The 27,834-nt window shown below is 37.7% G+C and overlaps 1 protein-coding gene across 3 annotated transcripts in view; it reads right to left on the bottom strand.

Annotated features, from left to right (window-relative positions):
* LRP6 (LDL receptor related protein 6) overlaps positions 1-27,834 on the bottom strand; it is a 172,928-nt gene that overhangs the window by 66,041 nt on the left and 79,053 nt on the right. For all 3 annotated transcript variants that reach the window (XM_067695713.1, XM_067695712.1, XM_067695711.1), the window contains 2 exons: positions 4,915-5,111; positions 3,040-3,171 (listed from right to left, as the gene is read on the bottom strand). In XM_067695713.1, the coding sequence (XP_067551814.1) occupies positions 3,040-3,171; positions 4,915-5,111 (329 nt within the window). The remainder of the gene's footprint in view (positions 1-3,039; positions 3,172-4,914; positions 5,112-27,834) is intronic.

Raw genomic sequence — 27,834 nt, forward strand, 5'->3', positions numbered from 1 at the left:
ATTTAGGGTGGAAATGGAAAGTAATGCAGTAAAACAGGAGTGGCTTGACTATGAGGTCAAGCTCTATAATGGCTGAATTCTCCAAATCAAGTTTTGATTCTCCCTCTGGCTTCACCCATTATATAGCCCCTGGAATCAATAACATTTATTTAAAGGTATAATGAATAGCAACTAAGTAATGACTAAGAAGCTAAGTAGCTGAATATCAGAGGAAGGAAGTATAGGTCCTTTGTTCAAGAAGGATGTTTAAAAAGGTCTTTACCTTTTTAATCTAGGACAAGGATCTTTTGTGATTAACGAGAATGTTCTAGAATTGGATGTACTGTGATGGTTGTAACTCTGTAAATTTACTAAAAATCACCGAATTGTACATTTGAAATGGTTGAATTTTATAGGTAAACTACGTCTCGGTAAAGCTGTTGTAACAAAAAGAACTACAGGGCAATGCCTGACACAATTAAGGACAAAGGAACCTATGGAGGAGGAAACAGCAGCAGAAGAGAGAGGGAATCAGATAAATACGACACACTGGGTAAGGGTTAGAGTTGTTCATCTGACAGAACTGGATTCAGGCAGTTACACAAACTCGGGCAAAACACCTAATCTCTCTAAGCCTGGTTTCTATAGGGTTGCTGTGAGACTTTAAGGAGATAAACGTAAAACTCAGAAATGTACCAAACATGTAAGTATTCAATAAATACTAGCTAATATATTATTATTATTACCATTAGAAAGTAAACTTTCAAAGTTTTATTTCATTGAGTTTTAAATCAGATTTATTTATGAAATGCTTTTAACCCAAAACAGTATTCAATAAAAACACTGTTGTGAATGAGAATATTAATCTTTTTGTTTGCTTTGATTTTAAATATTCAAGTCAACCACTAGCAAAAAAACGTTTAACTTTATATAAAAGCTAATAAAAGATAGTAAACAGGGCTTCCCTGGTGGCACAGTGGTTGAGGGTCTGCCTGCTGATGCAGGGGACATGGGTTCGTGCCCCGGTTCGGGAAGATGCCACATGCTGCGGAGTGGCTGTGCCCGTGAGCCATGGCCGCTGAGCCTGCACGTCCGGAGCCTGTGCTCCGCAACGGGAGAGGCCACAACAGTGAGAGGCCCGTGTACCGCAAAAAAAAACAAAAAAACAAAAAACCATAGTAAGCAGGTTGACATCTCAAAGAGCGAAAAAAGATTCCCAACCAAAGAAATGAGTCCGAAAGAAAATACTGGTATTAAACTTCAAGCATTAATCTGGAATCATAGTAGAAAACACTGAGAAGAGGAGTGAAGAAGCTCTCAGCATCAGCTTTTTGACTCATGGATTAATTATAAATGAACTCTGTCTTGGAGAGAATACAGCCCTAAATGCCACAGCAGGCACCAACTAGGAGTAACTTTATCCAATTCACTGCCTCTGCTAACTACCAAAAGAAGCCAGCCCTAAACTCTGCAAACAAAGAAGTCATAGAGAGTGAAGCTGTCAATTTGGCAAGGTGATCAAAACAGAAGAGTTAACTTAAGGCTACTACATGCCAAATGTATATCTGAAATTCAAAACAGGAGTTAAACTCGTACATCTGCACTGCTATAGGGTGTAAACAGACCACTACCGCTAAAATAAATCCTCTGTTTTAAAGTCAGGCTACATTTTTAAACAAAAAGGCAACATTACAAAAACCTTTTGTTTTAAACTGAAACCAAATTATTGTCTGCCATGAAAACCGTCTGACAAGAGTCAGCCAGCTTCACCTTTGACTAGGAGGATAATTTATCAATGCCAAGTCATGACAAATATCCTGTACACCAACTCAATTCCATCTCTCTGACTCCCTGACCCCCTTGCCAGGAACTCTAACCCACTCCTAAATAAAGGCTTCTACTTCTCAGAGTTAGATAAAGAAGCCACTGCTAAATATAACAATTTTCTTACCAGGTCTTGCTGGTGGCTAGAGAACCAGATGGTGATCCATAGGGGTAAGAATGAAGAATAACATTCTCATTAAGAAGAAAAAGAGAAGAACTGGTGTTATCCCAAACCAGAAGTCCCTTGAAATGTCCTAAATCAGAATACTTCTCCAATATGCCCTCTCTCTATAGGGAATTGAGAGTAAGGAGAAGAGGCAGTGTGGTGGTTAAGTATAGAAAAAGTTGCTTTAAACAGTACAATAAGGAATTCTTTTCTTCTTCTGAAGGCAATTCTCTGTTGTTAAAAGGCAATTAAAAACATCATTCAATCATTTTTTAGAAAATGTTTATCCCATGATAGTCTTTATAGTTAAAAGTTTAATAAACATCTTTTCCTTGCACTGAAGTTCTTTATTTACAAATGCTACCTACTGTTAAAAATGTATTCTTTATGAGAATACTCATTTCCACAAGAATCAATTGTGATCAATGACTATGAGATTTTTTAAATTTCATTTTATTTTTTTATTTATTTATGGCTGTGTTGGGTCTTCGTTGCTGTGCACGGGCTTTCTCTAGTTGCAGTGAGCAGGGGCTACTCTTCGTTGCAGTGCGCGGGCTTCTCATTGGAGTGGCTTCTCTTGTTTCAGAGCACGGGTTCTAGGCGCACGGGCTTCAGTAGTTGTGGCTCGTGGGCTTCAGTAGTTGTGGCTCATGGGCTCTAGAGCACAGGCTCAGTAGTGGTTGCGCACGGCCTTAGTTGCTCCGCATCATGTGGGATCTTCCCGGGCCAGGGCTCAAACCTGTGTCCCCTGCACTGGCAGGCAGATTCTTAACCACTGGACCACCAGGGAAGCCCTGACTATGAGATTTGACAGAGAAAAGAAATGGCACCTAATTTTTTTTTCCAAAATAGCATGTTAAAAATTCAGTTAAATACTGAAGTAATTTATAATATTCGAGAGTTGCCATAAAACACAAAACACTCCTAGTATATAACCAATTGTGAAGACTGAGAGATTAAGTGACTAGTCTCCCAAAGCACTGTAGAGCTTATTACAGAGAAATAAAATAAATCATAAAGAATCCCAATTGCTATCTAAAATTCTTCCTTCTTGGAGACCAACTTCTTACCATCTTTGCAGGTTTTTCCATTCTCCAGGAGTTTAACCCCAGTTGGGCAAGCACACTGATAAAAAGGCTTGACTGGAGACATCAAACACAAGTGGGAACAACCACCATTATCAATTCCACATGGATTTGTAGCTGTCAAATATAAATCACAGTAATTAATACCAATGATTATGGATGACCTCCCCCACTCTAGATACACAAAGGTTAACAACCATAACATGAGCAACTCTGATAAACCAAATTATTACCAAATGTCATCCAGGTGCTTGACTACCAGACCATCTGCAAGGAAGGGAATTAATCAGTGAGAATTTACTTAGCATTTTGTATCCAAAGAGGAAGATACAAGAAATAAAGCAGGATGTCCCTGCCCTAAAGAGCTTGCAATCTGGCCAGTATGACAAAATTAATGAACAATAATACTGGAAAACAATACAAAACAATGAAACTGCTATCTTGCACATTTAGACTGTAAAGTCAGTATAGAGTCAAATGGGAAGTAAATCACTAAGGAAAGATACAGGACATGACTGAAGTCTTGAAAGGTAGGAAGAACACACAGGGGGACATTCAAGTGTGGTAAAACCACATGAATGAAGGCTTGGAGGCTGTACACTGGGTGAGATAATAAAGTGAACAGTGTAACGGAAGATTAAGGTTTGACTAATAGGAACTAAAGCTGAATGAGCACAGGGAGGGGAAAGTCTGTGGTGGAGGCACTGAGAGACAAGAAAAGCCACACTTTGGAAAGATTTACATGGAAAAGATAAACAAAATGGACTTAAAAGGGAAAACTGAGAAGCAGAGATTAATTAGAAAATGTGAAGAAACTATATATAGAAAGGGATGGATTTAAATAATACAGAAAAAAATCAACAAAAGATGGAGATCAACAAAATATGAAAGATAAAAGAAAGCAATATCACACATAACTGCAAATTCGCAAACTAGTAAAACATAAAGGATCAACAGTGTCATTAAAAAAACAAGAACAAAGAAATTCTTTCCTGAGGGCCAACACTGAAATAAAAAATTCACGCAAGTGACTAAACATTTTCTTTTCTACAGAAGAGTAACACAAACATTTTAAAACATGTTTATGGACTCATGATCACCAGATTCCAATATGACACATTCAGTATTTGACTATCTCCCCCTAAACGGAAGGAACTAATACAAAGCAATGCATAATCCAACCCCCTGCATTTCTGGCTACAGAATACAACCTGAGATACACTCCGACACGCGCCAGACATTAACTCACACACCAGGGCCAAACACTTCACATTCTCATATTCTTCAAACCTAATTCTAGTCCTCTCTTAACAAGAAATTGTTGTCAGCAGTCACAGCCCAAGTCATTATAAAGGATGGCCAGAAACAGAAGCAAAACTAAGAAAAAAAGGCGGGGGGATGTGCACAGAAAAGGTATAAGCAAGTATTTTATTTAAGTAACCTGAGGTACTTAAATTAACCAGTTAGATTAATAGAGGTTTCCATTCAAGAAAAGTGCTCATTTTTAAACATACAATGAACAAAATCACTCATTAGAGAGAAATAATATGAATAAGAAATGCATTTGTGCACAATCTTAACATATGCGCTATCTCAATTTCTTATTTTATTTCTCTCTTCTTTACCTTCATACCCCCAGACTCAAACAAAGGGCTGAGGTGGTCTGTAGTGACAGATATCAAGTTACAAATGGTTTACGGTGTTGTCTACCCTGAATTATATTTTGACATTTTCCCTGTTTTTTATTTCTTCCCACTACCTTTGGATATATCCTCCCTCCTCTTGCCCCTCACTAAAGCCAGGCATCAAGAGTGCTACAAAGCTATTCCAATCTGCAATTTAAAAATCAAGATCACTTACCATTTGGCTGCCTCTGCTGGCTGAAGGCATGTATATCCATGGGAGAAAAGATGTTAGAATGGATTTCACGCAGACCCTCGCCAGTGTACTTGTTGCAAGCCAAAATGGAGTGTGTATTCCAGTCAGTCCAGTACAATGTGTCCTCAAATAACGTCAAGGCAAAGGGATGTGGAAGGGAACCTTTAACCACCGCCTGCCTATTAAACACAAAGAGAAAAGCTCAAACGTTTCTAAATTTTCTTCTTTAATCAAAACGTCACCTCTCCCATTAAAATGGTCTTGCCGTCCACACTAACACATACAAATTCTGGATAACACATATGTTAAGGTCAAATACACCTATGAAAAATAAGACAAGGAGTAAATTCAAACGTATTTGAAATCATGGTGCCCGAAATCCTCAACCAAGCACGTCAGAATGGTTCCTAACTTGGCGGCAGGCTCCGGGTGCACTACAAGCTAGCAGACAAAGTGAAGGCCCAAGTATCAGCACTGCTGTCAGCTCCCATCTCCGCACTCACACCTTCCATCCTTCCACATAATTCATGCCATTAGAAAGAGAAAGGCTGGCAAAAAGAAAAATCCCAGGGTTTAGAGTTGGCCGTGGGAAGTAGTTTTAAATCAGCAATAGGTTTTTCCCTTCTTGATGTGGAAGAACAAAGAATCTGAGCCTATTTCTTCCATCACTTCTTATGGCTTTGGTAACTGAAAAGTAAAAACATACACATGAGGCTAAAAAGTCATTCTGGTAGAGCTCTCTCTCTGCAGACTCCAGTCTCGCTCCAGCAAATGATCACCTCAGTTGGCTTTCTGCTATATGGTTACTTAATCTCCACAAGCCAGGTAGCAAAAAGGAAGCCCAACCACCGCAGAATGTGTTCAAGAGACAAAGCAGATCCCCAAATTTCACAAGCAATCCTAACTATATGGAAGGAGAGGTAGAGAGCCTGATTAGTACTGAAGGCACAGAACTTTGCAGAATGTCATGGAGAGTTATGTAATTAGTAAATAATATAATTCTTGAATAATGAACAAACTGTGTTTGAGCCACAATAGCAGTCAAGAAAATAAATGCTTTGATATTTTCATAATATCAAATCTAATATTTTCATAAATCGCTCAGCTAGGAGAGAAAGAGGAAAATGTAAGCAACTAAAAAGAAATAAAGGATAACACATTGACAGAAAATCCAATTTTTAGGTCCCTGAGGTTATCTGATATCTAACACCTAACAGATCACAGGTATACTAAATTAAATTTAAGAGCAGTAAGATAATTTTCATCTAAGCAGAATTAGCATCTGTTATTGTACATGGAATGGTCTTAGCCTAAGATGTTTTAAATCTGAGCCAGATTTTTAAATAACTGTATACAAGATGAGCAGGACTAGTTTATCAAACTTTCTATTTTAAAACCTCACGCCTAGGCCAGCCTACATCACCACAACTTTCTCCTCTCTTTTTTAATTCTCGCTTCCCTAGCAGATTACTTTCCCTCTCATTTCCCAATTAGAACGGTCACAATGACTACTTCTGAAGTGGTTTCTTCCACTTTTTGAATGAACAGCTTTATTAAGTTTACTAAAATGATTATGCTATTACAGGAGTGATACCATAGTTTACGTTCAAATTTAAATAGGCCTGCATATTTCACACTGACGTTTTCCAAAATTCATTATGATAAGACATAGAGTTCTGAGAAGCTGTCAAGAAAGTCAAGTAACATGACTGAGAAATAATAGTAAAGATGAAATTACTTAGGTTTTCATTAACCATCTTAAAGAATCACAAATTATATTACCAGATCTTTGAAAAACTCTAGGGAGAAAAAAGTCTTCTAAGTCCTTTGTACATTATTAAATAAAAAGTTAAAATTCACTCTAATGAATTTAACACAGCAGAATAAACAGATAGGAAAAACAGAACCCCTCCCTAAAAGATTTACTCATTTTACATATTGACTGAAAGCATTTATATACTGAAAAGAAATGAGACAGAGCCGAGTTCAAATGTCCCCCTGTACTTACACTACTTATTTCCACAAGCTTTGTTTTCCTCATCTGTTATTGGAAGATAATAACCTAACCACACTGAGTTACTGTGAAGACTAAATGATAACATATGCAAAAGCATTTAAGCGTTATGATTGGTACTTAATAAACATTTCATAAATGACTCCTCAATTTTAGGATGTATGTTTTCAATATTTTAATATTTCTGACATAGGGATAATATTTTACAGCTGAAGTGAACATTTCATGTGCTGGTTTGTAAGTCAAAATAAAAAGCTCTTAAAATCAATAGCTTATCAGAATCAAGTAAATACTAGACTCTGGCTTATTTATATTAACAGGATCTCACACAACACAATATGACAATATGTACAAAATTAGGTGGACTTATTAGACACTCAGTGAACGCCTGATCAAATTAAATATCTTAAATGAAATATGTAATTAACAGAACTGTACAAAAAGCAGAGCTAAGAAGGCTATCACCCATTCTTGTCATATTCTTTGGTGACTTACCGATTTGTCCAGCCAATGGTGACTTGCTCTGAAACTGCAGACAAGTGAACACAGTCTTCACCTTTCCTCCCTCTGGTTGGGATTACCCCCCCGGAAACTCGAGTTACTTCAAGGAGGAGTTGATCACGGATACTGAGAACAAATGTGGCTGGCAAGGTCAAAGCCCAGTCCTTCAGTAGTATGCCACAACCAAAACAGGACTTGAAAAATTGATCTCTTCTACAGAGACCAAAGGAGAGAAACCGAGACCCCTACTGATGCTTTGCTTTAGTGCTGGCAACCTCTGAGCATCATCTCCTCCCTCTGTCTGTCATTTCCTGAGGGCTCACTCTCACCAGTACCGCCAAGTACAGGAGTGCACTCACCACCTCTCTCAGATTCCACGCCTGGCAGGTGCCTCTTTCAAATTCTGCACCAACCAGACTTATCCTTTATAAAACACCTGTACACTTGTATTCACTTTCTGTTTCTGAACCTCTTCCCAGAAAGTCGTCCTCTGCCCCCAACTGAGAACTCCCCACCTGTGTGGGTAATAAATCTACTTAGTCACACCAAAGCACTACTGTCATGAATTCTGACATCTGAACCTAACCTTGGAAGAGAGCTTCTCCACATCACAGTGAGGTTTTAATAACACCTAAAAAGATGACAACAGTGGTAGTGGTACAGTGTTTGAAAAATCTCTACAAGTCTTCCACATGAAAACAGAACAACTAGGTAGCAAAACCAAAAAACCCTTGGACAACATTTACAACAAATCTAGATGAAACAAAGCTAGATGAGAAGGTACTACCACAAAACCCAAGACACAAAAAGGAAAACTACCAACAGCCATAAGATCTCATTGGCATCAGCACTTCTGCAGGAGGAATAGGAAGGAAAAAATAGGGCATTCAGCAGATCCAGGAACAGGAGAACACACAAAATAGACAGCAATGGAAAGACAGGGAAACCAAACTGCCGAGGACTGGTTCTGTCCACTCAGAGAATGCAAAGAGTGGATGGTTGGTACTGAAGGGACTGGTGCACTTTAACCTCCAGTGAACTCTCCAACTGACCCAACAGAGCTCCCTTACAGACAAAGGCCCATACTGACCATACATTACTGGGAGTACAATGAAAGTGAGGATTATAGTACAAGAGAGGTAATGGAAAACTAAGGTACAGAAAAAAGTGGAAGAAGGAAACAGAGCCAGGAAATCTCAGAAAGCAAGCTGTCAATTTTTTAAACACACACACGCTCGAGTAACTTCTGTGAAGTTACAAAAGTTATGATGAAAAACTCTGCCTTCTTCAACAAGTTCCAGAAAAACAATTTCAGGTGAAAATTTAAAAGTAAATTAAGATCAAGTCCATTAAAAAAGTTAATATTAAAAACAAAAAAAAAGAATAAAGAAAATAACATCCCTAAAGATAATAAAATATGCGAGAAAAGTATGGCCCTAAAACAAATAGTTTACAGCCTATTGCAAAATAACCTGAAATGCTTTAAAATCATATATTAGCTGTAAAAGAATAACACAAATTACAATTTAAAACCTCAAAACTGAGGCGACAGAACTAACGAAAGAATTAGAAGTGTAAGAATAAGTCACTTAAGAAATGAATTATCAACTAGAAATAATACAAACACAGGAGTGAATAAACATAACAGATAAGGAAACAGAAACAGCCAGTGAAAAGAAGGAATTTTTTTTCTTTTTTCATGATTTTTTCCCGTTTTATTAAGAAATAATTGACATATATCACAGTACAATGTACAGAATGATGGTGTGAGTTAGACATATTGTGAAAAGATTACCACATAAATTCAGCTAACATCCATCATCTCATACAGATATAACAGAAAGAAAAGAAAAAAAAATTTCTCCATGGGATGAGAACTCTTAGGATTAACTCTCCTATAACTTTTCTATGTATCATCCAGCAGCGTTAACTACAGTCATCATGTTGTACATTACATCCCTAAGGAGGAATTTCTGAAGATCAAAAAGAAACAGAAAAATAGATTTTTTAAAAATAAAGATTTGAAGCACGAAGGACAGGGAAGAGAACAGAACTAATCCGGAGCAAAGAAATGACATCAAATAGTAACTCAAACCCTCAGGAAGAATTACAGGGTACCTGAAATGGCATATATGTAGGTTAATACAAAAGACCCTATGAATAATGTTTTCTCTTTTTCTCCTTTAACCTTTTAAAAACACCTAAGATTGTATAACGTGATAATTATAACATTCCATTGGTTATAATAGAAATGTAATATAAATGACACTAATAGTACAAAGGAGGGGAGAGGGAATGGAGATACACTACACTAAGATTTCTATAATTTACAGGAATTAACTTAGTATTTTACCATAATACAGATTTTGACAAAAGGAATATTGCAATCCCTAGAATAATCACTAAGAATATTTTATTCTCCAAAACACTGTTTAAAAACATAAAAGGAATTAAAACGATACACTAAAAAATATCTACTTAATACAAAAGAAGGCAGAAGAACCAAAGGAACAAAAAAAGACAGACATGAAAAATAAAATAAAAATGTCAGATGTAAACTCAACCATATTATTAACAACATTAAATGTAAATAGATTAAGCACCCCAATTAAAAGACAAAAGGTTGAACACCTTAAATATATAGTTTTTCTTTGTAAAAAGAAACCATATATATATGGCAAAGGTTGTTAGACCGGGTAAAACAAAACAAGACTCAACTGTAGGCTGTCTACAAGAGACACCTTTTATATCCAAAGATCCAAATTCGTTGAAACTGAAAGGTTACAGCAAACAGTAACCATAGGAGAGATGCAGTGGTTCTATCAGACAAAATATATTTTAACACAAAAAAGTATTACTAAAGATAAAGCAGCACATTTTATAATGACAAAAAGTCAAATCATGAGGAAGATGTAACAGTTATAAACATACACAAATAAAAACAGAGCCCCAAACAAATGAAGCAAAACCTGACAGAACTGAAGGAAGAAACAGACAATTCAACAATAACAGTCTGAGATCTCAAAATCCTATTCTCAGTAAAAGGTAGGACAACTAAACAGGAAATCATAAAGGATATGGAAATTCGAACATTAGGACAAGTATCAATTAATTTTAAAGACTGAAGTCATACAAGGTGTATTCTCTGAGCACACTGAATATCAAGAACAGAAAAATTCGGGAAATCCACAGTGAGAATTTTCTCATAGTTAAATTTTTCTAAATCCTCCCTCAATGTCTTCTAAGTAAGCAATGGGTCAAAGAAGAAATCCCACTAAATTAAAAAAATATATTTTGCGCTAAAAGAAAATGAAAATACAACATATAAAAATGTGTGGGATGTCACCAGCCAGAGCAGTGCTTAGGGTAAATTCTATAAATTTATCCCTAAATGCCTGCATTAGAAAAGAAGATAGGGACTTCCCTGGTGGTCCAGTGGTTAAGAATCTGTCTTGCAATGCAGGGACGCCGGTTCTATCCCTGGTCAGGGAACTAAGATCCCACATGCAGCGGGGAAACTAAGCCCGTGTACCACAACTAGAGTGAAGCCCACCGCAACGAAGTGAAGAGTCCACACACCACAATGAAAGACCTGCGTGCCGCAACTAAGACCTGACACAGCAAATAAATAAATAAATATTAAAGAAAAACAGAAGAAAAAGACAGACTTCAAATCTATAATCTAAGCTTCAACCTTAAGAAACGGGGGGGGGGGGTGCAAACTAAATCCAAAGCAAGAAAATTTTAAAATATTAGGGTGGAAATCAAATGAAATATAAAACAGAAAAAAACAATACAGAAAAAAATAAATAAAACCAAATGTGGGTTCTATTAAAAGATCGACAAAGTTGACAAGCCTTGCACTAGACTGAAAAAAAAAAGAAATTGGGAAATTTGTGAATAAAATTATGAATAAAAGAGGGACATCACTACTGACCTTAGAAATTAAAAGGATTATAAAGATACCATGATTATGCCAACAAAATGGAAAACTTAGATGAAATGGAAACATTCCTAGAAACAAATTACCAAAACTCACTCAAGGAGAAATTAAATGTAAAGACCTAGAACAATTAAAGAAATTGACTTAGGGCTTCCCTGGTGGCGCAGTGATTGAGAGTCCACCTGCCGATGCAGGGGACACGGGTTCATACCCTGGTCCGGGAAGATCCCACATGCCGCGGAGCAGCTGGGCCCATGAGCCATGGCCACTGAGCCTGCGCGTCCGGAGCCTGTGCTCCGCAATGGGAGAGGCCACAACAGTTAGAGGCCCACATACCGCAAGAAAAAAAAAAAAAAAAAATGAAATTGACTTAATAATTTAAAATCTTTCCATAAAGAAATCCCCAGGCCCAGAGAGCTTCATTAATGACTCCTATTAAATATTTGCAGAAGAGGGCTTCCCTGGTGGCACAGTGGTTGAGAGTCCACCTGCCAATGCAGGGGACACGGGTTCGTGCCCCAGGCCGGGAAGATCCCACATGCCGCAGAGCAGCTAGGCCCGTGAGCCATGGCCTCTGAGCCTGTGCATCCAGAGCCTGTGCTCCACAACGGGAGAGGCCACAACAGTGAGAGGCCCGCGTACCACAAAAAAAAAAAAAAAAAAATTTGCAGAAGAAATAATATCAATCCATCACATACTCTTCCAGAAAACAGAGGAAGAGGGAACACTTCCCAACTCATTCTATGAGGCTCGTATTACACTGATACGAACCAGCCAGACAGCACAAGGAAAATAAACTACAGACCAATTTCTCATGAATAAACACATAAAAATCCTCAACAGAATATTAGCAAACTGAATCTAGAGACATCTAAAAAGGATTCTACGGCTTCCCTGGTGGCACAGTGGTTAAGAATCCACCTGCCAATGCAGGGGACACAGGTTCAAGCCCCAGTCCAGGAAGATCCCACATGCTGTGGAGCAACTAAGCCTGTGAGCCACAACTACTGAGCCTGCGCTCTAGAGCCCGCAAGCCACAACTACTGAGCCCACATGCCACAACTACTGAAGCCCGCAGGCCTAGAGCCCATGCTCCGCAACAAGAGAAGCCACCGCAATGAGAAGCCTGCGCACGGCAGTGAAGAGTAGCCTCCGCTCGCCACAACTGGAGAAAGCCCACGTGCAGCAACAAAGACCCAATGCAGCCAAAAATAAATTTTTTAAATATTATTTTTAAAAAAAGAAATAAATAAAAAGGATTCTAAAACATGACCAAGTGAGATTTATTCCAAGAATGCAAGATTGGTTAAACAACTGAAAACCAATTAATGAAATTCACCATGTGTATAAAAAACAAAACCCCATGATCATCTCAACAGATGCAGAAAAAGTACTGGACAAAATCCAATACGCAATCATGGTAAAAACTGAAGATACTAGGAATAGATGAGAACTTCCTAAACCTGATTAAAAGGTCTCTACAGAAAACCTATAGCTAAGATCCTGCTCAATGGCAAAAAAAGAAAAAAAAAATTTTAATGATTTCCCCCCATAGATCACAAACAAGGCAAAGATGTCTTCTATTCAGCCTAAGACCTAGTGAGTACTACCAAGTAAGAATAAAAGGCATCCAGATGGGAAAGGAAGAAGTAAAACTGTCATTGTTCACAGATGACACAATTCTGTATGCAGAGAATACAAAAGAATTTAAAAGAAAAAAGCCTCACAGATGTAATTAATTCAACAAGGTTGCAGGATACAAGATCAATATACAGAAATAAATTGATTTCTATAGACTACCAATGAAAAATACAAAAAGTGATACAGTTAACTAATATTTAACAAGGGAACCAAGAATATCCAATGGATAAAAGACAATTTCTTTAATAAATGGTGCTGAGAAAACAGAAAAATTGAAATTAAATAATTCATTCACAACACCATAAAAAACCCCAAATACTTGGAAGTAAATTAATAAAAAAGTGTAAGACATCATACACAAAATGGATCATAGATCTCAATCTTAGGAATTAAAACAATAAAACTCTTAGAAGAAAACACAAGTGTCAATCTTTGTGACTTTGGGTTAGGCAAAGATTTCTTACTACATCAAAAACACCTTTAACAAAAGAAAAAACTAATAGTTTGAACTTTATTTCTAAATAATATATCCAATGAAGAACTTGTATCTAGAATACATAAAATTCTTACAATTCAATAATAACATAATCCAATTTAAAAATGGGCAATTAACTTGAATAGTGTCTTAAACATCTGAGCCTCATGTGAAGGAAGACTGAGCTACACTGTATTCAAGAGGATTACAGGCAGGACAGACTGAAGTAAAGTTAATAATGTATCTGGAGTAGAGGCAAAGGAGAAGCACGAAGGGACCTAAACCATGTCGGCAAAATCTGGTATTTACTTTTTCCAAAGTAATTATTTTCTCCTGATAATATAAAGAATACACATATGTTGACTATAAAAAATGTGGAAATAGAAAGTATATCTTTCTAGTCCTTTATTATGTGCATATGTACAATATGTACATGTATATACACAAATACAAGCAATTTCCAATGATCAAGGAATGGAAAACCTGGTTTCTTTTATAAATAGTTAAGGTACAGCATGAAACCAACTAAGACATAACAGGAAACCAACTAACCAATGGAATTTAGAATTAAGAATTTGGTAAAAATTCATTAGTTCTAAATAGTAGCCCCCAACAGGACGAAGGAAAACAGCTGAGCCAAACCAAGAAACAATTGAGGCGCCTGCACCAAACCAGGAATAAAGAGCATTTACCACCAATAATTACTGAGCTTCTTCACTGGGTATATATGCAGCAGGTCCCAAGGTCCTTGTTGCATCTTAATAACTGTTAATAGGCCCTGAGAAAAAATGGTTAATTTATGTATTTTGAAAGACTCCAACTCATCCTCTCATCTTGTTTAAACAATATCTGACTGCTTTTTTTTGTTTTTTTTTTGCGGTACGCGGGCCTCTCACTGTTGTGGCCTCTCCCGTTGCGGAGCACAGGCTCCGGATGTGCAGGCTCAGCGGCCATGGCTCACGGGCCCAGCCGCTCCACTGCATGTGAGATCTTCCCGGACCGGGGCAGGAACCCGTGTCCCCTGCATCGGCAGGCGGACTCTCAACCACTGCGCCACCAGGGAAGCCCCTGATTCTATTTTTTTTACAAAAGTGGATTTTTGTAAATGCACAGCATTTACTGCATCATAATGACCCATCTTCATTTCACAATGTAAAGATTTTCAACATATTATTAAATATTGCTTTCACGTTAATTTTAAAGGCTATATAACATTGCACTGAATGGCTGTGCTATAATTTAAAAACCCATATTGCCAACATTCAACATTATATATTAAATAAGGTGTCTTTAAATATAAACATATATTTTAGAAATTATGTAATGATCAGTTGACGAAAATTTTTTGACAACAGTCTAGCAGGAAACTAATTCTGTATTTCTCCTTAGAGCAACGGTTCAGGGCTCACTGTATTTCCATGTTCACAACAACTTTATAAAATTAACTACCATGAATCATGAGAATCCACTATAATTAATACTATGGAAAATATTCACTCTCACTAGTAAAGAAAAAACGCAAATACAAATAAAATATATTTTTAAATTTCAAAAAGGATGAAATTATCTTTTCTTAGCTAAACTTAACGTAAAAAAAATGGTAGATTAGATATGCAGAAATATACTCTGTGTGACAGTGGAAATTAGTAAAATCATTCCATTATAAAAAAAAAAAAAGACGGCCTTAAAACTCTGCACCTTGACATACAAATCCTACTTCTTGTAATGAATTCTAAAGATGTAATAAAAGATGCAGATTCATTTAGGTTCCTCTTTATTCCATCAGTATTTATACAAGTAAAAAAATTACAACTTAAATATTTCACAATAAGGAAGTGTATAAAAAATATTGTTTAACATTCAGATTATTTCTTCCATTTATATTTAATAGCATAACTGTTTGACCTTACTCTTTTCTTATAACTTCCATTTTTTACTTTTCCTTATACTCCACCTCTCCATTTTTTCATGGACTTTTCCTACTACACTGGATTTATATGCTTTTTAAAATGCCTCTAGGGATCTGGAGGCTATACAAACTGTTTTATTCAATTTTATTATCTTTATGTTTTAAAATCATATGTGATCCTACTTTAGACAATAAACTTCAAGAGTAAGACAGTATCTACTGACACTCCCATGTGTAAGGTAAGAAGTTAACATGCTCTTCTTCCTCATCAAACCATCCCACTACCATCTCTCTCTCTTTTTTTTAATACATTTATTTACTTATTTTTGGCGCATTCGGTCTTCGTTGCTGCGCGCAGGCTTTCTCTAGTTGCAGCGAGCAGGGCTACTCTTCGTTGAGGTGCGCGGGCTTCTCACTGCAGTGGCTTCCCTTGTTGCAGAGCATGGGCTCTAGGCACACGGGCTTCAGTAGTTGTGGCTCTTGGGCTCTAGAGCGCAGGCTCAGTAGTTGTGGCGCACAGGCTTAGTTGCTCCGTGGCATGTGTGATCTTCCCAGATCAGGGTTTGAACCCATGCCCCCTGCATTGGCAGGCGGATTCTTAACCACTGCGCCACCAGGGAAGTCCCTACCATGTCTCATTTTTTAATTGATGAAACCTGGAATTTTAGATCTCTATTACATGCTTTCATTTTATCATTTTTATTTGAGAGAACAAAATATCTCACGGTTACATTAAGTTTTAAAAGTACATTAACAGTAATTACTAGATTTAACTCCATGTTTAACTGGTTTCATTCTTCACAAATATTTAATTATCCGATATCCTCACTCTTGAGCTCTACATTGTACTTCATCTCTATCAGTCTTCTGAAGTGTAGCAAGTAACTTTTTCAGAAAGAGTGATATAAATGGCATATTTTGACTCCTTGCATATCTAATAATAATGTCTTCCTGTTGCAGTAACAGAACTCCTAGATCAACCTCCATGTCTCAGATCTTTTTATTCCATTGTTTTCATCCCTGCTTCTACAATTTGTGGGAGAATTTCTCAAGGTTACCTTCCATTTCACTTATTTTTTTTTCAGTCATTTATTTGGTTGATGCTGCTCAAACTTTTTTTTTTTTTTGCTTAAACTTTTAAATTGAACAATCATGCTCTTTATTATCATTCTGTCTTCACCAGTCTTGAATGCATTCTTTCATACTATTTACTCTGTTTTCATACACGCCGTGTCTTCTTGAACTTCTATAATTTTTTCTCCTACATTTTACAGGAAATTACAGGAAGACATTGTTCTGATTCTTTAACATGGATCGTTCATTTGAACTGTAGTATCTTCTCATGTGCCCTGTTGTTTTTTTCTAACAGGGAGGGAGGGCTTTCAGAGGGAAGACTGTACATTATTGGAAGTTGATATTAATTCTGTTGCAGCCTGAAAATTCTTGGTCCAAGCTTTCAGATCAAGAAGGGAGAAGGCAAATAAATTTCTGATTTATCACAACTTCATTTTAATTTGGAAATCTGTGCAGAGGACAGGGCGGTGGGATCTGAAGCTAGCAATAACAGCAGCATATTCCTGTTTCTTTTGCATGTTTCTGGTAGCACCAAGAAGTCTGCTGATATCATGACCCTGCTTATTCTCTGGCACCACTGTATTCATTCAGAGCCAGCTTTAACTACACCTCTGATGTTTGCGTAAGATGCTCAATCATGTCAAGTATGGTTGTCATAAGGTACGTGTCCTTTAGTGCCTGGTATATTTCCCAGAGGTGCTAACAGAATCCAGATGAGGCCTACCTTCCACCTTACCCTACCTCCCTCTCATCACCCTCACCTTCAGCCCTCCTTCTCTAGAGTTGTGGTTATTATTGTTTATGTGGGTAAATCTCTTCAATTTGCTTCTTTGGGAAGCAGATTCTTCACAAACTCTGTAGGTGGCCAACCATGCTGATTTGCCTGGGTCTGAGGGGGTTCCTGGAACCAGGCAAACAAGGATGGCTAATCATGCAACAGCTCAGTCAGACTGGGACATCCTTCAGTCTTGAAGAAATTCTTCAAGGTTTCTGGTATGTGGTTATTATCTTTGCCTAAGTCTCTAGCACTGATGTAAAATTCCCCTATGTTTATAGCCCATGGCTTTAATAACCATTAACTTGATAATGGCTATAAATCTAAATCTCCCTCTGAGACCGCTCTGCTGAGCTGCAGGCTCATATATCCAAAGCTCCCCAGACTTTATCACCATAGTTTTCCGTAAGCAACTCAAATGCAAACGCAAACATGTCCAAAGCTGAATTCAATCTCATTCTCTTTCTACATCAAAAAAAGAAAGAAAGGGCTTCCCTGGTGGCACAGTGGTTGAGAGTCCGCCTGCCAATGCAGGGGACACGGGTTCATACCCTGGTCCGGGAAGATCCCACATGCCGCGGAGCAGCTGGGCCCATGAGCCATGGCCGCTGAGCCTGCGCATCCGGAGCCTGTGTTCCGCAACAGGAGAGGCCACAACAGTGAGAGGCCCGCATACCGCAAAAAAAAAAAAAAAAAAAGAAGAAGAAAGAAAGAAGTAAAGAAAGGAAAAAGAATATATCCTCCTTTCCTGAATTTTCTATCTCACCATCAAACCAGCCATTAAAAGCAGAAACCTAGGAGTCATCATAGACACCATCAGGGAGTCGCAAGTGGTTTGTTAGGATTGGGGCATAGTAGGCAAGGGAGGAAGCGGTGAGAATACTTGTCTAAAACAAGGTAAATGAATTAGATCATGTAAGCTATAGTGAAGAGTCTGTACTTTACTGGAGAACAATGACGATTAATTGGAAGACTTATGGGCGAAATAATTAGCCTTCAAACCATTTTCTACACAACTACCAAAGGTATTTCAAAGACAAATTCATCCGCGGCAATTTGCTACTTGAAAATTTCCAATGACTCTCAATAACTTCAGGCTAAAATTCAAATGCTGCATCTTAGACCCAGCGGGATCTGGCTCCTAGCCATCTCTGTACACTTGCCTCCAACCATTCTTCACATTTCCAGTTGCTGCTGAACAGGAACATTGACAAACCAAAGCTTTCTTTAATAACCTTAATAATAACTTTAATAAGCTTAACTTGAAAACCTGACTCTACTAATTAGGAATTAAAATGTTTTCACAGAAAGGGCTTTTATATTCCTCCCAGTTTTTAAAGTTTATTATTTTACTTCAGTGTTTGTCAAGGCAGTTAAAAGAGCATATTTACATCCTTGATACTTATGTTAAAGTCAACTAACCATATATACACTAGTACACTAGTTTCTGAACCCTATTTTGTTCCACTGATACCTATCTATGCTCAGATTTAGTACCTCATTGTTTTAACTACTCTGGCTTTATGGGAAGCCTTGAAATCAAGTGCAAAGTCATCATACCCAAAGTCCACAGTTTACCCTTAAAGATCACTCTTGGTGGTGTACATTCTATGGGTCTGGAGTAATGTACGTATCATTATAGTTTCATACAAAGTATTTTCACCGTTTTAAATGTAAATCCTCTGTGCCTATTCATCCCTCCACTCACACTGTCTTTTCAGTCTCTTTTTAAAATGAAATATAAATACAGTTGATTTACAGTGCTGTGTTAGTTTCAGGTGTACAGCAAAGTGATTCAGTTTTATATATATCTTAAGATTCTTTCCTATCATAGGTTATTACAAAATATTGAGTATAGTTCCCTGTGCTATACAGTAGGTCGTTGTTGGTTATCTATTTTATATATATAATATGTATGTTTTAATCCCAAACTCCTAATTTATCCTTACTCCCGCCCTTTGCCTTTAGTAACCGTAAGTTTCTTTTCTAAGTCTGGTTTTTTCTTTGTTTTTTTTTTTTTTTTTTGCGGTACGCGGGCCTCTCACCACCGTGGCCTCTCCCGTTGCGGAGCACAGGCTCTGGACGCGCAGGCTCAGTGGCCATGGCTCACGGGCCCAGCCGCTCTGCGGCATGTGGGATCCTCCCGGACCAGGGGACGAACCTGTATCCCCTGCATCTGCAGGCAGACTCTCAACCACTGCGCCACCAGGGAAGCCCTCTAAGTCTGTTTTAATCTACAGGTTCCCTCATCATTCTTTGCAGTTTATCTGCTCAAGGACCTGGGGTGTGTGACCTGTATGTCTGCATCTGCTGACACATACTCATGGTGCAGTTCAATATGTTTCTCTGTCCTTTATTTCTCCCACAAATTTCCTGCAAATTCCAAGTTTCATCAGATTTCTGATGAACTGACCCTTTTGGCAAAATGAAAGAGGATGCTCTTTTCTTCCTTCAGATGGCAGTGTCTGTTGTCTTCCTTGTGATGTCAGCAGCCATTGATGTTCAATGCCTAGATCTAATACTTCACTGGAAGTTATAAAATGCTGATGTTCTAATTATATTATTTCTATCATTTATTAGCTGGAATAGCTTTCTCATATCTACTACTTTGTAGCTACTGGTAGATTCATATACAAAAGGGAAGATAAATTGCTTGATTCTCTTTATTACCAACATTCAAAGTTATGAACTGGGGACTAGGAACCAAGATGGCGGAGTAGAAGGACGTGCTCTCACTCCCTCTTGCGAGAACACCAGAATCACAACTAGTTGCTGGACAATCATCGACAGGAAGACACTGGAACTCACCAAAAAAGATACCCCACATCCAAAGACAAAGGAGAAGCCACAATGAGACGGTAGGAGGGGCACAATCATAGTAAAATCAAATCCCATAACTGCTGGGTGGATGACTCAGACTGGAGAACACTTATACCACAGAAGTCCACCCACTGGAGTGAAGGTTCTGAGCCCCACGTCAGGGTTCCCAACCTGGGGGTCTGGCAACGGGAGGAGGAATTCCTAGAGAATCAGACTTTGAAGGCTAGCGGGATTTGAAAAGGACTGGGGGAAAGAGAGACTCCACTCTTGGAGGGCACACACAAAGTAGCGTGTGCTTCGGGACCCAGAGGAAGGAGAAGTGACCCCAGGGGAGACTGAACCAGACCTACCTGCTAGTGTTGGAGGGTCTCCTGAAGAGGCGGGGGGGGGGGGTGTGTGGTGGTGGTGGTTGTGTCTCACCGTGGGGACAAGGACACTGGCAGCAGAAGTTCTGGGAAGTACTCCTTGGCCTGAGCCCTCCCAGAGGCTGCCATTAGCCCCACCAAAAGCCCAGGTAGGCTCCAGTGTTGGGTTGCCTCGGGCTAAACAACCAACAGGGAGAGAACCCTGCCCCACCCTCAGCAGTCAAGCAGATTAAACTTTTACTGAGCTCTGCCCACCAGAGCAACAGTCAGCTCACCCACCACCAGTCCCTCCCATCAGAAAACTTGCACAAGCCTCTTAGATAGCCTTATACAACAGAGGGCAGACAGCAGAAGCAGGAAGAACTACAGTCCTGAAGCTGTGGAACAAAAACCACATTCACAGAAAGATAGACAAGATGAAAAGGCAGAGGGTTATGTACCAGATGAAGGAACAAGATAAAACCCCAGAAAAACAAGAGAATGAAGTGGAGATAGGTAACTTTCCAAAAAAAGAATTCAGAATAATGATAGTAAAGATGATCCAGGACCTCGGAAAAAGAATGGAGGCAAAGATTAAGAAGATGCAAGAAATGTTTAACAAAGGCCTAGAAGAATTAAAGAACAAACAAACAGAGATGAACAATACAATAACTGAAATGAAAACTACACTAGAAGGAATCAATAGTAGAATAACTGAGGCAGAAGAACAGAAAAGTGATCTGGAAGAAACAATGGTGGAATTCACAGCTGCGGAACAGAATAAAGAAAAAAAATGAAAAGAAATGAAGACAGCCTAAGAGACCTCTGGGACAACATTAAACACAACAACATTCGTATCACAGGGGTCCCAGAAGGAGAAGAGAGAGAGGAAGGACCCGAGAAAATATTTGAAGAGATTATAGTCGAAAACTTCCCTAGGATGGGAAAGGAAATAGCCACCCAAGTCCAGGAAGGGCAGAGAGTCCCATACAGGATAAACCCAAGGAGAAAGACGCCGAGACACACAGTAATCAAACTGGCAAAAATTAAAGACAAAGAAAAATTATTGAAAGCAGCAAGGGAAAAACGACAAATGACATACAAGGGAACTGCCATAAGGTTAACAGCTCATTTCTCGCAGAAACTCTACAAGCCAGAAGGGAGTGGCATGATATACTTAAAGAGATGAAATGGAAGAACCTACAACCAAGATTACTCTACCTGGCAAGGATCTCATTCAGATTCGATGGAGAAATCAAAAGCTTTACAAACAAGCAAAAGCTAAGAAAATTCAACACAATCGAACCAGCTCTACAACAAATGCTAAAGGAACTTCTGTAAGTGGGAAACACAAGAGACGAAAAGGACCTACAAAAACAAACCCAAAACGATTAAGAAAATGGCCGCATAAACATACATATTGATAATTACCTTAAACGTGAATGGATTAAATGCTCCAACCAAAAGACACAGGCTCGCTGAATGGATACAAAAACAAGACCCATATATATGCTGTCTACAAGAGACCCACTTCAGACCTAGGGACACATACAGACTGAAAGTGAGGGGATGGAAAAAGATATTCCATGCAAATGGAAATCAAAAGAAAGCTGGAGTAGCAATGCTCATATCAGATAAAATAGACTTTAAAATAAAGAATGTTACAAGAGATAAGGAAGGACACTACATAATGATCAAGGGATCAATCCAAGAAGAAGATATAACAATTGTAAATATGTATGCACCCAACATAGGAGCACCTCAATACAGAAAGCAAGTGCTAACAGCTCTAAAAGAGGAAATCGACAGTAACACAATAATAGTGGGGGACTTTAACACCTCACTTACACCAATGGACAGATCATCCAAAATGAAAATAAATAAACAGAAGCTTTAAATGACACAATAGACCAGGTAGATTTAACTGATATTCATAGGACATTCCATCCCAAAACAGCAGATTACACTTTCTTCTCAAGTGTGCATGGAACATTCTCCAGGATAGATCACATCTTAGGTCACAAATCAAGCCTCAGTAAATTTAAAAAAATTGAAATCATATCAAGCATCTTTTCTGACCACAACGCTATGAGATTAGAAATGAATTACAGGGAAAAAAACGTAAAAAACACAAACACATGGAGGCTAAACAGTAAGTTACTAAATAACCAAGAGATCACTGAAGAAATCAAAGCAGAAATCAAAAAATACCTGGAGACAAATTACAACAAAAACACGACAATCCAAAACCTATGGGATGCAGCAAAAGCAGTTCTAAGAGGGAAGTTTATAGCTATACAAGCCTACCTCAAGAAACAAGAAAAATCTCAAACAATCTAACCTTACACCTAAAGGAACTAGAGAAAGAAGAACAAACAAAACCCAAAGTTAGCAGAAGGAAAGAAATCATAAAGATCAGAGCAGAAATAAATGAAATAGAAACAAAGAAAACAGTAGCAAAGATCAATAAAACTAAAATCTGCTTCTTTGAGAAGATAAACAAAATTGATAAACCATTAGCCAGACTCATCAAGAAAGAAAGGGAGAGGACTCAAATCAATAAAATTAGAAATGAAAAAGGAGAAGTTACAACAGGCACCACAGAAATTCAAAACATCCTAAGAGACTACTACAAGCAACTCTATGGCAATAAAACGGACAACCTGGAAGAAATGAACAAATTCTTAGAAAGGTATAACCTTCCAAGGCTGAACCAGGAAGAAATGGAAAATATGAAAAGAACAATCACAACTAATGAAATTGAAACTGTGATTAAAAATCTTCCAACAAACCAAAGTCCAGGACCAGATGGCTTCACAGGTGAATTCTATCAAACATTTAGAGAAGAGCTAACACCCATTCTTCTCAAACTCTTCCACAAAATTGCAGAGAAAGGAACACTCCTGAACTCATTCTACGAGGCCACCATCACCCTGATACCAAAACCAGACACAGATACTACAAAAAAAGAAAATTACAGACCAATATCACTGATGAATATAGATGCAAAAATCCTCAACAAAATACTAGCAAACAGAATCCAACAACACATTAAAAGGATCATGCACCATGATCAAGTGGGATTTATCCCAGGGATGCAAGGATTCTTCAATATACGCAAATCAATCAATGTGATACACCATATTAAATTGAAGAATAAAAACCATGTGATCATCTCAATAGATGCAGAAAAAGCTTTTGACAAAATTCAACACATATTTATGTTAAAAACTCTCCAGAAAGTGGGCATAGAGGGAACCTACCTCAACATAATAAAGGCCATATACGACAAACCCACAGCAAACATCATTCTCAATGGTGAAAAACTGAAAGCATTTCCTCTAAGATCAGGAACAAGACAAGGATGCCCACTTTCACCACTATTATTCAACATAGTTTTGGAAGTCCTAGCCACGGCAATCAGAGAAGAAAAAGAAATAAAAGGAATACAAATTGGAAAAGAAGAAGTAAAACTGTCACTGTTTGCAGATGACATGATACTATACACAGAGAATCCTAAAGATGCCACCAGAAAACTACTAGAGCTAATCAATCAATTTGGTAAAGTTGAAGATTACACAATTAATGCACAGAAATCTCCTGCATTCCTATACACTAATGATGAAAAATCTGAACGAGAAATTAAGGAAACACTCCCATTTACCACTGCAACAAAAAGAATAAAATACCTAGGAATAAACCTACCTAGGGAGACAAAAGCCCTGTATGCAGAAAACTATAAAACAGTGATGAAAGAAATTAAAGATGATACCAACAGATGGAGAGATATACCATGTTCTTGGATTGGAAGAATCAATATTGTGAAAATGACTATACTACTCAAGGCAATCTACAGATTCAATACAATCCCTATCAAATTACCAATGGCATTTTTTATGGAACTAGAAAAAAAATCTTAAAATTTGTATGGAGACACAAAAGACCCCGAATAGCCAAAGCAGTCTTGAGGGAAAAAAACAGAGCTGGAGGAAATCAGACTCCCTGACTTCAGACTATACTACAAAGCTACAGTAATCAAGACAATATGGTACTGGCACAAAAACAGAAACATAGATCAATGGAACAAGATAGAAAGCCCAGAGATAAACCCACGCACCTATGGTCAACTGATCTATGACAAAGAAGGCAAGCATATACAATGGAGAAAAGACATCCTCTTCAATAAGTGGTGCTGGGAAAACTGGACAGCTACATGTAAAAGAATGAAATTAGGATGCTCCCTTACACCATACACAAAAATAAACTCAAAATGGATTAGAGACCTAAATGTAAGACTGGACACTATAAAACTCTTAGAGGAAAACATAGGAAGAACACTCTGACATAAATCACAGTAAGATCTTTTTTGATCCATCTCCTAGAGTAATGGAAATAAAAGCAAAAATAAACAAATGGGACCTAACTAAACTTAAAAGCTTTTGCACAGCAAAGGAAAGCATAAACAAGACGAAAAGACAACCCTCAGAATGGGAGAAAATATTTGCAAACGAATCAACAAAGAATTAATCTCCAAAATATATAAACAGCTCATGCAGCTCAATATTAAAGAAACGAACAACCCAATCCAAAAATGGGCAGAAGACCTAAGCAGACCTTTCTCCAAAGAAGACATACAGATGGCCAAGAGGCACATGAAAAGCTGCTCAACATCACTATAATTATTAGAGAAATGCAAATCAAAACTACAATGAGGTATCATCTCACACCAGTTAGAATGGGCATCATCAGAAAATCTACAAACAACAAATGCTGGAGAGGGTGTGGAGAAAAGGGAACCCTCTTGCACTGTTGGTGGAAATGTAAATTGATACAGCCGCTATGGAAAACAGTATGGAGGTTCCTTAAAAAACTAAAAACAGAATTACCATATGATCCAGCAATCCCACTACTGGGCATATATCCAGAGAAAACCATAATTCAAAAAGACACATGCACCCCAATGTTCACTGCAGCACTATTTACAATAGCCAGGTCATGGAAGCAACCTAAATGCCCATCAACAGACAAATGGATAAAGAAGATATGGTACATATATACAATGGAATATTACTCATCCATAAAAAGGAACGAAATTGGGTCATTTGTTGAGACGTGGATGGATCTAGAGACTGTCATACAGACTGAAGTCAGAAAGAGAAAAACAAATATGATATATTAACGCATGTATGTGGAACCTAGAAAAATGGTACAGATGAGCCGGTCTGCAGCGCAGAAGTTGAGACACAGATGTAGAGAACAAAGGTATGGATGCCAAGGGGGGAAAGCTGCAGGGGGGTGGGGATGGTGGTGTGATGAATTGAGCGATTGGGATTGACATGTGTACACTGATGTGTATAAAATTGATGACTAATAAGAACCTGCTGTACAAAAAAATAAATTAAATTAAATTTTAAAATTAAAAAAAAACTAATACTAAACTATCTTTGGGTTATTTGTATGGAAATATGTTAATATAAATGTTTCAGACATTACATGAAATTTCTAATAATCTTATATGTTCTGGTATAATGTTATAAGTCATAATTCTAGTTATTATTTTTTGCATGTAATACCGCTTTCACTCTATTTTTAAACTTTTATTTTATTTTATTATTTATTTATTCTTTTTTGGCCGCTCTGCAAGGCATGTGGAATCTTAGTTCCCCGACCAGGGATTGAATCCATGCCCTCTGCAGTGGAAGCACAGCATCTTAACCACTGGACCGCCAGGGAAGTCCCTTCACTCTATTTCTTAGAGTGGTGCTCTACCTACATTACCTAGACCTTATATACCGTACTCTCAATCTTAATCCTCGTTTAGTCTTAATACAAGTTAATTATATGTTTGATGCTCTTCACCAAGCCTTATTTTGTTATATCGCTCATCATTTTGATTATCTAAAGCTCAGCCACTAGTCCATTTTCAGAATGACTCAGGGAAACAGTATTTCTTGATTTCTTGCATGTTAATAAAATTTGTCTATGGCTTTGTATAAGGAAAATCACTTTTGCTGGGGAAAAAAATCACTGGCTCACACCTTCTTACTTTCAATATCTTAAAAATACTATTCCATTTAATCCTGACAGGGAGTGTTGCTGTGAGAAAGCCTAATGTGAATCTAATTTTGTTTTCCTTTTAAAAAGTCATTTATTTTATTCTTAAAGGAATATTTTCCTTTTTCTATAGAGTGATTTTACTTACATCTTGTATAAGCTTTAGCTTATATTACCAGGTACATATGGTTCTCTATCTGTTATTTCAAATTTTCTTTTAAAAACCTTTTCCTTAATTATAGTTCCTCATATTTGTCCTATTCCTTTACAAAAGTTATCTTCCTAAGAGTCTTTTATCTATGTGTTTTTTCTTCTTTGCCTATCTTTAATATGTTACTTTCTCTCAAATCCTGTTCATTTTTTACATTTCTTTTTAGTCCTTAAACTTTTCCCCCTTTTCAACTTCTGTTTAAAGATCTTTTCTGTTTACTCACTCTTGTGTCCCTTCTAGTTTAGCTAGCTTTTCTGAAATCATTTTTTTCTTTTATTTATAATTCTTTCCTCAGTTCTGGCATCTCATCTCTGAACTTTCTAATTTTAATTTATGTTGGTCTTTGACATGTGATACGGGTGTCTCAATTAGTGATAGTGCATTTTAAAATGGAGGTTTAATGTGTTCTATGATCATATCTTTCTGGGGAGATTTTTATGTAAGACATTATTCTGTTCCTCACTTTTTTTGTTGTTCAGCTTTTTCCAGGTATAATTAACAAACAAATTTGAAAGATACATAAAGTGTACATAGTAATGATATGATACACATATAAATTGTGAAAGAATACCCCTCCCCTCATCTAGTTATTTATCACATCTCACACATTTGGGGGGGGTTGTTTTACTTTTTAGGGTTTCATGTTTTGGGGGGGTTTTTGGTTAGAACATTTAAGTTCTACTCTCTTAACAAATTTCAATTACACAGTACAGTGTTATCAACGACTGTCACAATATTATACAGCTGACCCCTGAATAACACAGGGATTAAAGTAAACCCCTGCATCTGTGTATAACTTTACAGCTGGAACTCCCATATCTGAGGTTCCACCAAGCACAAATCATATAGTACTGTAGTACATATTTATTTTTAAAAACCTGCACATAAATGGACCCACATAGTTCAAACTCATGTGGTTCAAGAGTCAACTGTAGGGCCTCCCTGGTAGCACAGTGGTTGAGAGTCCGCCTGCTGATGCAGGGGACTCGGGTGTGTGCCCCAGTCCGGGAAGATCCCACATGCCGCGGAGCGGCTGGGCCCGTGAGCCATGGCCGCTGAGCCTGCGCGTCCAGAGCCTGTGCTCTGCAACGGGAGAGGCCACAGCAGTGAGCGCCTGCATACCACAATAAAAAAATTAAAA

Source organism: Pseudorca crassidens, chromosome 11 (genome assembly GCF_039906515.1).
Source record: "Pseudorca crassidens isolate mPseCra1 chromosome 11, mPseCra1.hap1, whole genome shotgun sequence".
NCBI lineage: Eukaryota > Metazoa > Chordata > Mammalia > Artiodactyla > Delphinidae > Pseudorca > Pseudorca crassidens.